The sequence below is a fragment of the Stegodyphus dumicola genome, chromosome 10, assembly GCF_044657685.1.
Source record: "Stegodyphus dumicola isolate Sdum_Otavi_A_Nest chromosome 10, ASM4465768v1".
NCBI lineage: Eukaryota > Metazoa > Arthropoda > Arachnida > Araneae > Eresidae > Stegodyphus > Stegodyphus dumicola.
In genome coordinates this window covers 147,238,421-147,251,721 of record NC_140777.1, presented here as the reverse complement: position 1 = coordinate 147,251,721, position 13,301 = coordinate 147,238,421, and the positions used below count along the sequence as shown (strand labels likewise).

General features: G+C 29.7%; 1 protein-coding gene across 1 annotated transcript in view; it reads right to left on the bottom strand.

Moving 5' to 3' along the window:
* LOC118197714 (uncharacterized) overlaps window positions 1–13,301 on the bottom strand; it is a 232,343-nt gene that overhangs the window by 14,713 nt on the left and 204,329 nt on the right. Inside the window, exons 40-41 of the mRNA XM_085825691.1 lie at window positions 10,120–10,403; window positions 1,933–2,053 (exon numbers count right to left, since the gene is read on the bottom strand). Of these exons, the coding sequence (XP_085681817.1) occupies window positions 1,933–2,053; window positions 10,120–10,403 (405 nt within the window). The remainder of the gene's footprint in view (window positions 1–1,932; window positions 2,054–10,119; window positions 10,404–13,301) is intronic.

The following is a 13,301-nucleotide window of genomic DNA, read 5'->3' as shown; positions in this document are numbered from 1 at the left end:
TAGTTTTTTATCTCTTCATGCAGAATTCTTGAAATTGAAATATGGTTAGCTGGGCCCAGTGGCACTGTCAGTGATATATGGTTACCTATTTGTTCTTAGGCATACCAGTAACTACTAGTATAGTGGATTTAGTGCTAATTATGCAGTTTATATACATGGTAATTATATGTATTGTGTATTTAATATTTAAGCAATATAATTACTATACATAATTGCATTATTCTAAGGTACTTAAACTGTTTCCTCTTATCCAGCAATTTCAATTATTAAAATAACGAATTATATGGCTATACCAAATTTTAGAACTAAAAAAAATAGAGGGGGAAAAAAAGAGGTGTTGGTAATTTTAAACTGCAAATTTTAGTCTTTAATTGAAATTTTTCCATGAATATTGACTGTTAGAAAATTTTGCATGAATTAAGAGTTGTTTCAAGTTCCTTATACACATAAGTAAAGCTCTTTTCAGAAGGTTATTATTATTATTATTAATTGTTTTTTTAATATGCCAGTGAACTTCCCACTTGCAAAAGTGTCTAGGGAGCCCAGAAAAACTAGTTTTTATAATACTGGGTGTAGTTACATTTCATATTTGGAATTTCCTATTTTATACATAAAATCTTCTACAAAATAATATCTAATTTAATAATGGTCATGCATTCTCCAAAAGTTTTATTTATTAATATCAGCTTATCAGTAGTCATGCTTAAAAGCACCTTCTTTCATAACATTAAGCAGCAGAAATGTGTTATTTTCTTGCTTACAAGTATGCGCCAATGATGCAAGATCTACGCTTCTTTATATTTCTTGTGCTTCTCATTATTGAACAAAGGTACAATATATGCAATATACACTGCATTCATGGAAATCCTTACATGGTCTTTATTTTCCCAATTGTTGGTTGTAAATATATTTCAAATTACAAGAATGTTTTAAATGAGGAAAGTATTCAAATTTTGGCATTTTTAAATTAGCAAAACAATTAATTTTGTAAAAATTATAAAATTTATCTTTTTATACCATTTTACACGGGAACTTGTACTTATGGTTAGTGAAAGTTTATGCTTGTTCTAAAACATAAAGCATAAGATGTTGGACTCCCATGCAACAAAAACTGGCCAAAGTATTTCCTTTTAAAATTTTGGATCATTTTTAGGGAGAAATCTATAAATGCCTCCTCAGAATATTTTGAAACTAGTTTCAATTATGATGAATATGTCTCTGAGTATGATCACACATGCAATCTGCATGCCTGTTCTTGAACAATTACATTTGTATTTTTTCACACTTTAGATGCTAGCAGGACAGGAAGCAAGAGAATAGTGCACATACCACAGTATGAAGATATATTAAGTATAATACTGTTAAGGTTTTATTAAAGATTTGATTTGTAAAATTCTACTATTGTCTGAAAAAATTTTTGCATTATAAAAGCGCATGCATCATGAGTGTTATACAAGAATTTATGCCAAGGATTAATTTTGCAATTAGAATACTCAGAGAGATTTATTATCAAGATGTTACTATTTTTAGGATAGAAAAGAAAAATATCCATATTATAAAATGGACTTCAAGGGTTATTACAAATTAAAGTTAATATCTTATCTTATACTCACACAATAGCATATAATGCTAACAGAAATGCATATAATTTAATTATCATTCATTACCAAGAAAAAGGTTAGAAAAGTTTTTAATTTTAAACAAAATATTTTTTTTTTCATCTCTTTAAGATACAGAAGTTACACATAAAATCTGTTTTCAGGACTAATATTACAAAGAAATTTGATATGATTATTATTAGATATTATTCAACATTTATAATGCAAATTCAATAAAGATATAATTTTTTAAAAGTTTTCAAAAATATGGTACTACGTGTTTGAAAAAAAAAAATGCTGCGGAAAAGCAAAAAAATACATTAAGGAGTCATACAATCATGCAAATATTCTTCATCTTTTTTAAGGTGGGGATCTTCTTCATCTTCATCTGCATCATCTTCATCATAATCATTGGAGCGACACATGCAAGATATCACTATAGCCATCAGTATAATCTAAAAGCAAATACAGTCATAAATTAATATATATGTAAGGAAAATAAAGAATATGTAAAAGATTAAATTAGCAGTGTAAATTAAGTTCCCTTCTCTATTCTAAAAATAGCAACATCTATTTGCACTGCATCATTTCGACAAAAATTTATGTTGTATGACTCTTGTGTAATTCTGGTGATGTAAACTGAACTAAAGAAGCCAATAATAATTTTACAGTAATATTAACTATAAAATCAAAATGCTTTGAGAACCAAAACTAACTCAGTTTGACTTGAGATTTCATCCTGAACATAGCACTTGCTTTTTACACTTAGCTAGACTTCTGTCTGTCTGCTGCTGATTTCTTGCTACAAAGTTATCAAAAATGTAAGCTGTTTGGAACAGGCACATTTAATGTGCTGACTTGAGTGAAAAAACTTTTAGCAACATGTTGCTAAAAATAAAACTGAAGATTTAATCTGCCTTTGCCTCAAATTTCCTAGTCATCATGGATCAACACTTCTATGCCGTCCTAATTCCTGCTCTTGAATATATTACAATTGAGTTGACAGGATACATGTCCTGTGTGTTGAAATTCCAGTAGAAATGTCTGCAATAACCAACCATCTCCTCAAACTTCTATGTGTAACGGAAATTCATAATAGATATTGAGTATCTGCAAGTCCAAAAGTGCTAACATCAGTGAAAACAAAGTGTACGACTATCACTATTGTATATTTAGGGGAAAAAAAAGTGCTTTAAATCATCAAAGTGTACCTGTGCTTCACAGAAGTGTTATCATCGAAATTGTGGCTACGACTGTGAAAGCGAATTAGTTAATTAATGCCTGTATCTTCAATATATGTACGGCTTTGTCAACCTATGTGCGCAACCTAGTATCAGCAAGTCAACTACACTGAATTGTTCCAAAACAAGTGTATTTAAAGTCAAAATTCATGCTTCAAAATTTAATCCAGCATATGTGCTGATTTAATAAGTGCAACGTAATTCAACAGCAATATAAAAATATGGAAAAAAAAAATCGAATAATAGATTTGCTGTGAGTACTTAAAAATGAAATCTAGTACCAGCCTTTAAAAATTAACTCAGCGTTTGTTTACAGTAAAATAACGAATGTTTTCCGAGTGCTAATGTTTCAAATCATTCCAGTGCTTTCAAGGTCATCAACCTGCATATCTTGATTCGGCTCTTATGCGAATAAATTCACAGTTATGGGATTAAATTTACACTTAAAGTAGGTGCCAGAAAACTATTTTTCGCTTCTGCTTTTGCGCAACTGAATCTAAATTGGGAACTGATATTTTTTTTTCTGAATAAATTGGACATTAAAAATGAAAACTGTGTTATAAAGAAATATAATTTAATAATATTAAAAATTTGAATTCTAATAAATTAGTAAAGCAAGTAAAGAATTCTTAAACTTTTAATTATTTTTAGGGAAGGGTATTAAAATAAGTTTTTATATTTTTGAAATTTTGTTGAAAATTTTGAATATGAATTTTATAATTATTCTAAAAGTGAAGTAGATGTAAAAAATGTGTGAAATTAGTACAGATAAGTAATATGAAATTATGGTAAATGCATGATAAAATTTATGGGTGATTGTGTGTTAAGTATAGAGTATGTTGAGGGAGTACTGGTTCTGAATCAGAGTCCTGTTATTACCTCTTTACAGTTGTTCCTTTTATCCTCTTCATGTAAGATAATGTTAGAGGCTCTCATTTTATGAGTGTGTGTAATATTTTATATTATTATACTTTTTTTTTATTGTGAAATGTATTAGTGTAGTTCTCAAAGGCCAGTTACCTTATGCAAGGAACAGAGAATTTTTCAAGTAACTGCCTAGGCACCCTGGGCCACCAGTGCAGAGAACACACTGGTTAGCTCAAGAGGACAGCCCTATTGATGGATATGTTTGTTTAGAAGTATTGCGAGGCCTTCCAGTTTGCTAAAGTCAGGAATTGTAAATGAAAGATAATAACGGTGAAACATAATTTCTGAAACTGTTACTCCTATTATATTTATGGTGTTAAAATATAATTTATCAGTATGGAAATTAGTATCATAAATATTTATGTGCGCTACATTTAATTATAAGTAATGGTTATGTAAAAGTTTTATTTTGTGATATCCTGTGATAACAAGAACCTTACCTGAAGAATTATGATTATGTGAACTCTCAAACAAAAAGACTTTTGGGCTGAAATGCTGAAAAATTCAATAGGACTCTAAAAATTAAAAATTTATTTAAAAAATTCTTCTTGAAGGGGGGGGGGAATATGTAAAAAAATAAAGAACATGTAAAAGATTAAATTAGCAGCATAAATTAATTTCCCTTCTTTATTCTAAAAATAGCAACATCTATTTGCACTGTGTCATTTCGAGAAAAATCTATGTCGTATGACTCTTACATAATTCTGGTGATGTAAATTGAACTAAAACTCAAGTAGCCAATAATAATTTTACAGCAATATTAACTATCCAATCAAAATGCTTTGAAAACCAAAACTAACTCAGTTTGACTTAAGATTTCATCCTGAACATAAAACACTTGCTTTCCACACTTTGGCCTAGCTACACTGCTGTCTGTCTGCTGCTGCTTTCTTGCTATGAAGTTATCAAAAATGTAAGCCCTATGGAACAGGCGCATTTAATGTGCCAACTGTGTGTAGCCGCAACATGTTGCTGAAAATAAAACTCAAGATTTAATCTGACTTTGAGTCCGATTTCCTAGTCATTATAGATCAACACTTCAACGCCATTCAAATTTCTGCTCCTGAATACATTACATATATATAGCAAAACAAACTAAAAATAACACATTTAAAATCCATCCCATATTCAACTCAGAACAAATATATGCAAAAGCAATAAAAAAGAAAGGGACATGACAAGACCAAAAATGAAATACGAAATTTACATCTTTCACAACTTTGTCATTAATAGATTGGTGCAATGAAACAAATAAATAAATTAGCCTGTTTCTGAACCAGCAGACACACAAATTAAAGTAATTTGTGACTTTTTCAGTCCAACCCCAACAGGCTGAAGTAAGCAGTGTAAACAACTGCAAAATAATCCCAAGTAGCACACAACGTTGCAAACTGGTCCGAGAGGTTGCAAAGTGGTCATGGTAACTTTTATGACGTCTTTACAACGTTGCGAAGACGCAAAGTATTTGCCGTTGCATCTTGGTAATTTGCCAACATTGCTGAAACGTCATGATATGACCCCTTTTAGATGTGGTCGTTTTAGCATTTTTTTTTAGTTCATCAGCATTATTTTTAGAATGAAAAGACACTAAATCTGCCATTTCAAGAATCTGAAGTCCGCATAAGATTTACTTTGCGATGTTTCATTACTTTATTTCACCTAAATATATTAATCTATGGTAGATTCATCTAATGAAATGTAAATTTAATATAAATACTTTAGATTTATTGAATTTAATTATTACTAAAAATACATGCAAAATAATTGTTTAAAATTTTGTTAAAATAATTAATACTTAAAATATTTTTTTATAAATATTATAGCAAAATATTTAAAAATGAAAGTAATCTATAAAGTAAAGTATTAAGTTATGCATTTTATATACTTTAAAAAATCATATTTCCGAAATCAATGCAAATCACATGTTAGCAATTATTTCACTACCGAAATATGTTTTTATTCCTTATTTTTGAAGCAAGGACGAATTCACGGCTGTCTAATATATATGATGGAAAATTCATCGACAGTCAGGAGAAGCAAACCTGTACATTATTTACTGGATGCTTACATAAACGAACATCTCGAGATGTGCGCGCTTTGGCGAACTGCCAAATTCGAACAAGAAACTGCACAATTAATTCAGATTCTAGCATTTCTTTCAAGTAGTTTGGTAAAGATGTCATCTGTAAGGCGTTTGAAAAGACTTACTTCAGGTTTGAAATTGAATCAAGCAATGACTGATATAAATAATATTCCTTATATTAAAAGTAAATGTAATGCACTTTCAATCAAAAAACGCATTTTGAAACTTCTTATTGTTCTGTATCTACTTGCTTCAACTGCCTTCAGCGAGTGAAATTATTGTAAGAATGCTGAATTTGTGCTTATTTTGTATGTGAAAATCTGCTCTACAAGAAATGCTAATCATGAATCTAGTGTTCGTGAAATAGTATCTCTGTGGTCTGTGGAATATAGTATTTGTGAAATAGTGTCTCTGTGGAAAAAGTGTCTGTCTCCAATCACTGTGGTGCCCAGCAGTGCAATATTTGGATAAATTTACTAGCTTTGTGCTTCGGTTTTAATGTCCTGTTGACTTTCAGAATTAATTCATATAAAACCAAAAATATCATATAATGGTAAGCCACTTTCTGGTTGTGCTGAAAATGCAATCAATACAGAAGCCATAACAATTCAAGCTGTTATGGTATGTTCATTATTTTCAAAATACGAGGACATTATTGGACTGGTACCAGTACTTAATATGACTGCTGAAGATGAATTAGATATACATATAATATAAGCAATTAATTAATTATTAAAATTAATAATAATGCACATTCTATAGTATATTGTCTTTTGTACAGTATGCAGAAAAGGTTAATGATTTTAAACAGCGTATGAAATGTATGATCGAAAAACTAGTGTTAAGGAAACATTAGTATTTCTATGAAATATCCTAATCTGTAATTATGTGATATTTAATTGTGTAATATTAAAAAACACTAAGTATTTTTTATTGATTGAAAATTGCAGTTTTATTACTTTTCGTTTGGTATCTATTCTTCCAAACACTGTGTAATTTGCGTTTTTTTAAATATTGCCGTTATGTATGTTTATTAGATTATCTCAATAAATGAATGTTGGAAATTAGGTTTTATTTTTTATTAAATTTAATTATATTATATTTTCTTCACTTACTTTTTATGTGATTGTGATAACAAAGAAATTTATAAGCAATAGAAACAAAAATTTCATCGTGTGCTCTTTAACGTACTTAGCTTACTATCATATACTATGTTATTTAAATTATTTCTGTACAGTAACAAAAGGAAAGTTATTGATTATAAAAAGTGCATGAAATAATCATTTTAATCTACCACTATTCTAAAATGTAAAAACTAAAAATAAGTAAATACATTAACATATGATTGAAAGAAATGGTGTTAAGAAACATCAGCATTACTAGTAAATACTGCAATCCATAATTATTGCACTTTTAATTACTTACTATTTAAAAAATACAAATGTTTTTTTATTAATTGGAAGTTTTAGTTCTGTTACCTTCCTTCTGCTATTTACTTTCAAACACTACTACTTAATGTTTTTTTTTTAAATAGTGCTGTCTAAATAGTGATGTTGTTTGTTAGGTTATTATTTCATTTTAGATATGAATATGGAAAATTATTAGCAGATTTAGGTATATTTTTGATCACATTTATTAACTACTTTATACTGTCTTTCATTTGCATATCTTGGAGATATAGATGTTAATGGTTATATTTTTTACTGTGAAACAAGAATAAATTTATACTTGTGTTCAGGTAAAATATTGATTATGTTACCTTAAGAACCACTTCCTAATTTATCATGACAGGGGCAATTTTCAATGTCTCTGAGATTTAACAGAAATAAATGTGATAATGCTGTTATCAGAAACTTTCTTTTTTTTTACTCACATATGTATCTTTATTTACTTAAAACCTACTATTAATGTTATATATTTATAATAACCACTTTCATAATTACTCTCACTTAAGGGAAAAAAATTATGAAATCTTAAATAATCATAACTTAGAATTTAAGTTATTTGAAAAATATAGTTTAAAGTGCTGAAAATAATTAAGGCTTTTTATTAATTATGCATATTTAGTCTAAAGAGAAATTTTAAAACTATAGTTTAAAGTACTGAAAATAATTAAGGCTATTATTAATTATGCATGTTTAGTCTAAAGAGAAAAAAATATATTATCTTCTGGTTTTCAGGAAAGGATAAAATATTTAAACTTAGATAAATACAAGGACAACAAAATTTTAAAAAAGAAGAAAAATATATTAATTATTAAGCTTATTTTTCTGCATAAATCAATATGTAACAAAAGGACATAATAACGACATTTTCCCAACTGTTGCAAAAAGGTGGAATTTTGAGAGCATTTAGGCGTCTTTAAGACGTCGTAATACGATGCTTTCACAACCAAAATATCACCTGCAAAAGACACAATAACGACGTCTATGCGACAAAAATCTCATCTGCAAAGACGTAATAAAGACGTCTTTGCAACAGTTGTAAAACAGTGGATGTTCGCGGACATCTGGGCATCTTAAAGATGACATATTGCAACGTTTTTGCAATGACATCCGCGATGAGTTTGCAACGTCGTTACGACATTGCTGTGCTACTTGGGATAGCATCAAAAACATTACAGAATATTATTATAAGCAGACTGAGTCCAAAAACAAAATCTGCAAGTATAAACAAACTAAAATATACAAAAACAAAAGCATGTAAATTTTCAAGCCCTAGAGGACGTGCCAAACACTTTTTAAAAAAATTATAGCATCCAATTAATAAATAAATTAATTAATTAAGTAGGAGAAATGCTTAAAAAATCAAATAATAATTCTCAATTTAAGTGAATCGAGTCCAAAAACATGTAAAACAACATGTGAAAATATATGAATGCTTGAGTGGGAAAACACCAATTATTCTGAAGTTGCAAGTGGACTGACATTAGAAGGTTACTGAAATACTGATTATGTAGTAGAAGATGCCAGAAACGTTTGGAAGAATTACAAAATTCCACATTGATCATCCAAACATATCTTTATTACTTATTGATTACTCAATGGCACGGCACTGCACAATGGGGACAATCTGCACCCATCAATTTTAATTATGATGCATTAAATTTTTAATAATGAACTGAAGGAACCATGCAAGAGACACATCCTTTAGCTAGCAAGCATAATCAGCAAAAGCGAGTGTGTAATAGTTGCAGTAGCATTTATAATCTCAGAGCACTTTGTTTTAATTCGGCACAGCAATTGGGCAAGAGTTTTAGCAATGCAGTTACTGCAGGAAAAATACAGATGACTTGAACACTGTAGTGTTTTAATTGAAAATTAGAAATTTATAGGTCTATTTTCAATTCTTCTAATTAAATTTTATTTGTGAATAGAGTTCCATCATATTTTTATTTCTTACATATCATATATGCAAAATCAAAAAGTAAAGGAAGGTTGGAATGAAAATGAATAAAATTCTGTTTCTGAGATATGAAGGTCTAACCTTTCCTTTCTCAGTAAAAGTTAACATACTGAATAAACACAAATTAATGAAACTTTCAAAAACGAAATCGTAAATTGAAAATTGAAATGAGAAAAGAGAAAATACCTTAAAAATTTCAAAACATGATGCATAACAAAATAAATACTGCCCCCCAAAAATTATTAATTTCTATTGTTTAAGAATTCAAACAGAGTTTGTCAAGGGAAAAGTGTTTTGAAGCCTTAAACCAAGTTGATTAATGAGTTCCGAATACATGTTTCATTCCTTTAAACCATTTTGACTAACCTCTGAACCATATAAAATGGATATGGTTCATATATATATATATATAAATATATAAAGTTCAATTTAACTTAACATAAACAATTTCAAATACAAATTAACAACACATAAAGTTGCAACCTTTAAGAAATACAAAGTTAAGTAAATGCATAAAAGGCATTCAAAATGTGTATTAATAATAAAAAATGAAACTGTTGCAAAAAAGATGAGTAGGCATATAATTTAAAACACTACATATAAATTACATTGGTAACTGCTCACGTATGAGTGCAGTTTTCAATTTAATGTAGGAATATCAATAAGAAATTAAGGATTCAATAATTTATTTTCTTTCAGCTACACACCTTTGTAAGTAGTGAAAAGGCCAACTTAAAGAAACTAATTTAATTATACCTGACAGAGAAGATATTGCCTAATATTTCATCAAATAAATCCTGCACATATGCTTACTTAACTCTAAAATAATTTTAAATATTTGGTAAAAATATACAAATGAAACAACCTTGAGAGGTTGTGTAATAAGGACTGACGAAAAGAATGCAATGATTAATGATGTAAGCCATTTTGATGTTTTTTCATCTCCAAATTCTATGCCATATGCCCATATAAAAAAGAGTGATGCTCCAATAGAGATGATAACCATTAACCAACCAAAGTAAACACACCACCAAGGCAAAGAAAACTTTCTTTTCCGATGGAATATCTGAGCTTCAGCATCATCTTTACCATTCATGTTTAAAGCAACCTCAGGAAGTTTTTCAGGATTCTTTCTTTTCCAGTCACGCCCTATTTAAAATAGAAGGAAATTTTTAATGTTTATAACTTCTTTTTGTTTTAAACAAAAATTACAAAATTCCACTACTGATTTATATAAGTGAAGAGCCTTCAAAAAGTAATGAGACAGATGAACTAATGTCAAAATAAAATAATTTAGGAAAAGGAACTGCTTCTATTCAAATACCTTCAGTTTCAATCATTTGAACATATGTAATTATAGTGCTGCATATTCATTCTTAATGTATATAGATAAATAAATTTTCGTAATCCGGTAAGGCTACAAAAGTTTGTGCATACAACTGAAAAGTATCTTTAAAAATGCTTGGAAAATTAAATAGCTTACATGAAAAATGCTTTGCTTAATTCAATTACTTTAACATGGCACAGTATATTTATGAATATGAGATACTCTAACATATTTCCAGTAGGCCTTAAATGTTGACTACAGAGATAAATACCAATACTATCAAGGCAGCTCTATTACTGAGACAATTGCTAAGCAGAGCATTACTTACATAAGCAATTATATACTGAGATAATTGCTAATGCAATGTAGAATATGTCAACTGGATCCTGAACCTGTTCAAGTAGCAAGTTCAGAATTTTTAGATTTCAAACTTTAGCCTAACCTGCATGTGCATTCTCCTCTCTGCCATGCAGGCTGAGTCAAAATAGACATTACAAAAATGAGAGATACCATGAAGAAAGTTTGTGTATGTTATGCTGCAAACCAGAAGAAATATTATATTATTAGCTTTAGGTGAATCATACTTATTTATTTATTTGCATGTAAATAAAGTGCTTTCTTGTACTATGTATGTATGATTTATGAAACTTCTCACATAATGTACATGTTAATATGTAATGAACCCACAAAATACAATGGAAGTGTCACACCCATATCCTTATAGCATATGACTATGCTGCATGACTTCCATTTGTTGCCTCAAGAAATAAAAATAACTTCTTGGGTGATGATTTTATTTCACTGATGAACTAAATAATGCTGTAATGAGAACACCACGCTGGGAAAAAACTCTGAATGCCACCCAGAAATTAGTAAAGAGAGAAAACTGGTATATTCAGTTTGTGGAAGAATACTTTAAAAATATGTAATTATGTTCTACCTTCTGTCTTCCATATTAGCAGAAGTAGTGATTCTCTGGTGCATAAACTGAAAGGTTATGATGTGCCAAACACAAGTTAAATGCATTTCAGAAGATAGTATATAAGATCAAACAAAAGCAGATACATAACATCAAATAAAATAATGCAACAGTGAATGTTGAGATGTAGAGGTACATCAAATACACATAATTATTTAAAAACAGGTAAAATCACACAGTAATGAAGTACATTAAAATATGTAGTATTAAAATACCAAGCCATTACATTAAAATCAAATAAAAAACTAAATAATAAATGACAATCTCTCTTTGGTGTAAAAATAACTTGGAATATATCTATTATTCAGTCAAGAGGCAAATCACAGTGACTAAAATATTTCAGTCAAATCTTGTTGAAATTAGGACATTCTATTAAAAACTGGTGGATTATGAAAACAGAATTACAGTTTGAACAATCACATTTAGTCTTGGCTTTTAAATGATACTAAACATTCCATAGTTGCTATCATATTTATGATTTTGCTCTTGATGATCATGTTGGTATCTCTAAGAGGAACAAGCCCACTGGAGAATTCCACAACAGAATTTGCTGTGATGTCTGCCAGTACATTTTTCCTAATACCTACATGTCTGGGAATCCAGCAGTAAAGAAACCAATATTATGTCTTAGGATTTCAACAATTGCCAAATTTCAGGCATCAGAAAATACCTTTAGAGTCACAATAAATAATGAACTATTTCCAGCAAAGCTTTGTGTGAAAGGACATAATACACAGCAGTTAACTCCAAAGTGAGCACTGAGCAAGAATCATGCAATCATCTTCCCTCTTTATCGTGTACCAGAATAAAAGATGTTCCAGGATGAATCGTTGCTTTTGAACTGTGATGTTCCAACACAATTGGTTGCTTTTGAACCATCAGTATAAATGGAAATGTCAAGGCTATATTTATGCCTGAGTTCAAGGAGCTGTTTATAAATGATGTCACTCATATTGCTTTTATTCAAATGACAGAAAATGTCCAGCAGGTGGATTTATGCACTTTCCCGAGGTGTAATTTTAAAATGCTTTACTGTCAGAGCATTCACCTCAGATAAGAGATATTCTTCAATCAGTGACCAGGCTCTAAAAAGGAAAGAAAGCACACAACATGTCTGTACTTCAAACATTCAAAGGTATCATCATGCAAAGTGGTCTTACTAGAATGTTCTGATTTTGGCACTATACTGAAAAAAATGGAAAAGAGACAACTGCTCATGCATTTGAACACTTGCTCCAATTATGGAGCAAGTGTTCAAAACAGTCACCATGCAGACTCTTCGTCCTATACACTCCGGAACATCTCCGGAGAGCCTGGTGATGAACAGGAGCTAGCTTTAATATCACAGAAAGCTGTGTACAGCCATAAACCACGGAGCCATAATCCAGTTTAAAGGACACTAAAGCCCTGTAAATGCACATCATAGTGCCATGATCTGTGTCCCAGAAGGTGTCTGAAAATACATTGAAAAGATTCAATGTTTTCAAACATTTCTTCTTAAGCACACGTGCAATGAATGTTACTTTTTGATCAAACAAAAAATTCTAAAAATTTTATTTCAGATGCAGCAGGAATTAATGAATCATGAAGATATAGCTCAGGCTCATGGTGGAGATTATGATTTTTGCAAAAGTGCATACTAGATTTGAGAAACTGAAATCATGTTGAATTGACCAATTAATGATTCTGTTAATTGCAATTTGTGGTTGTCTCTCAACATACTTCATGACCACTCCTTAAC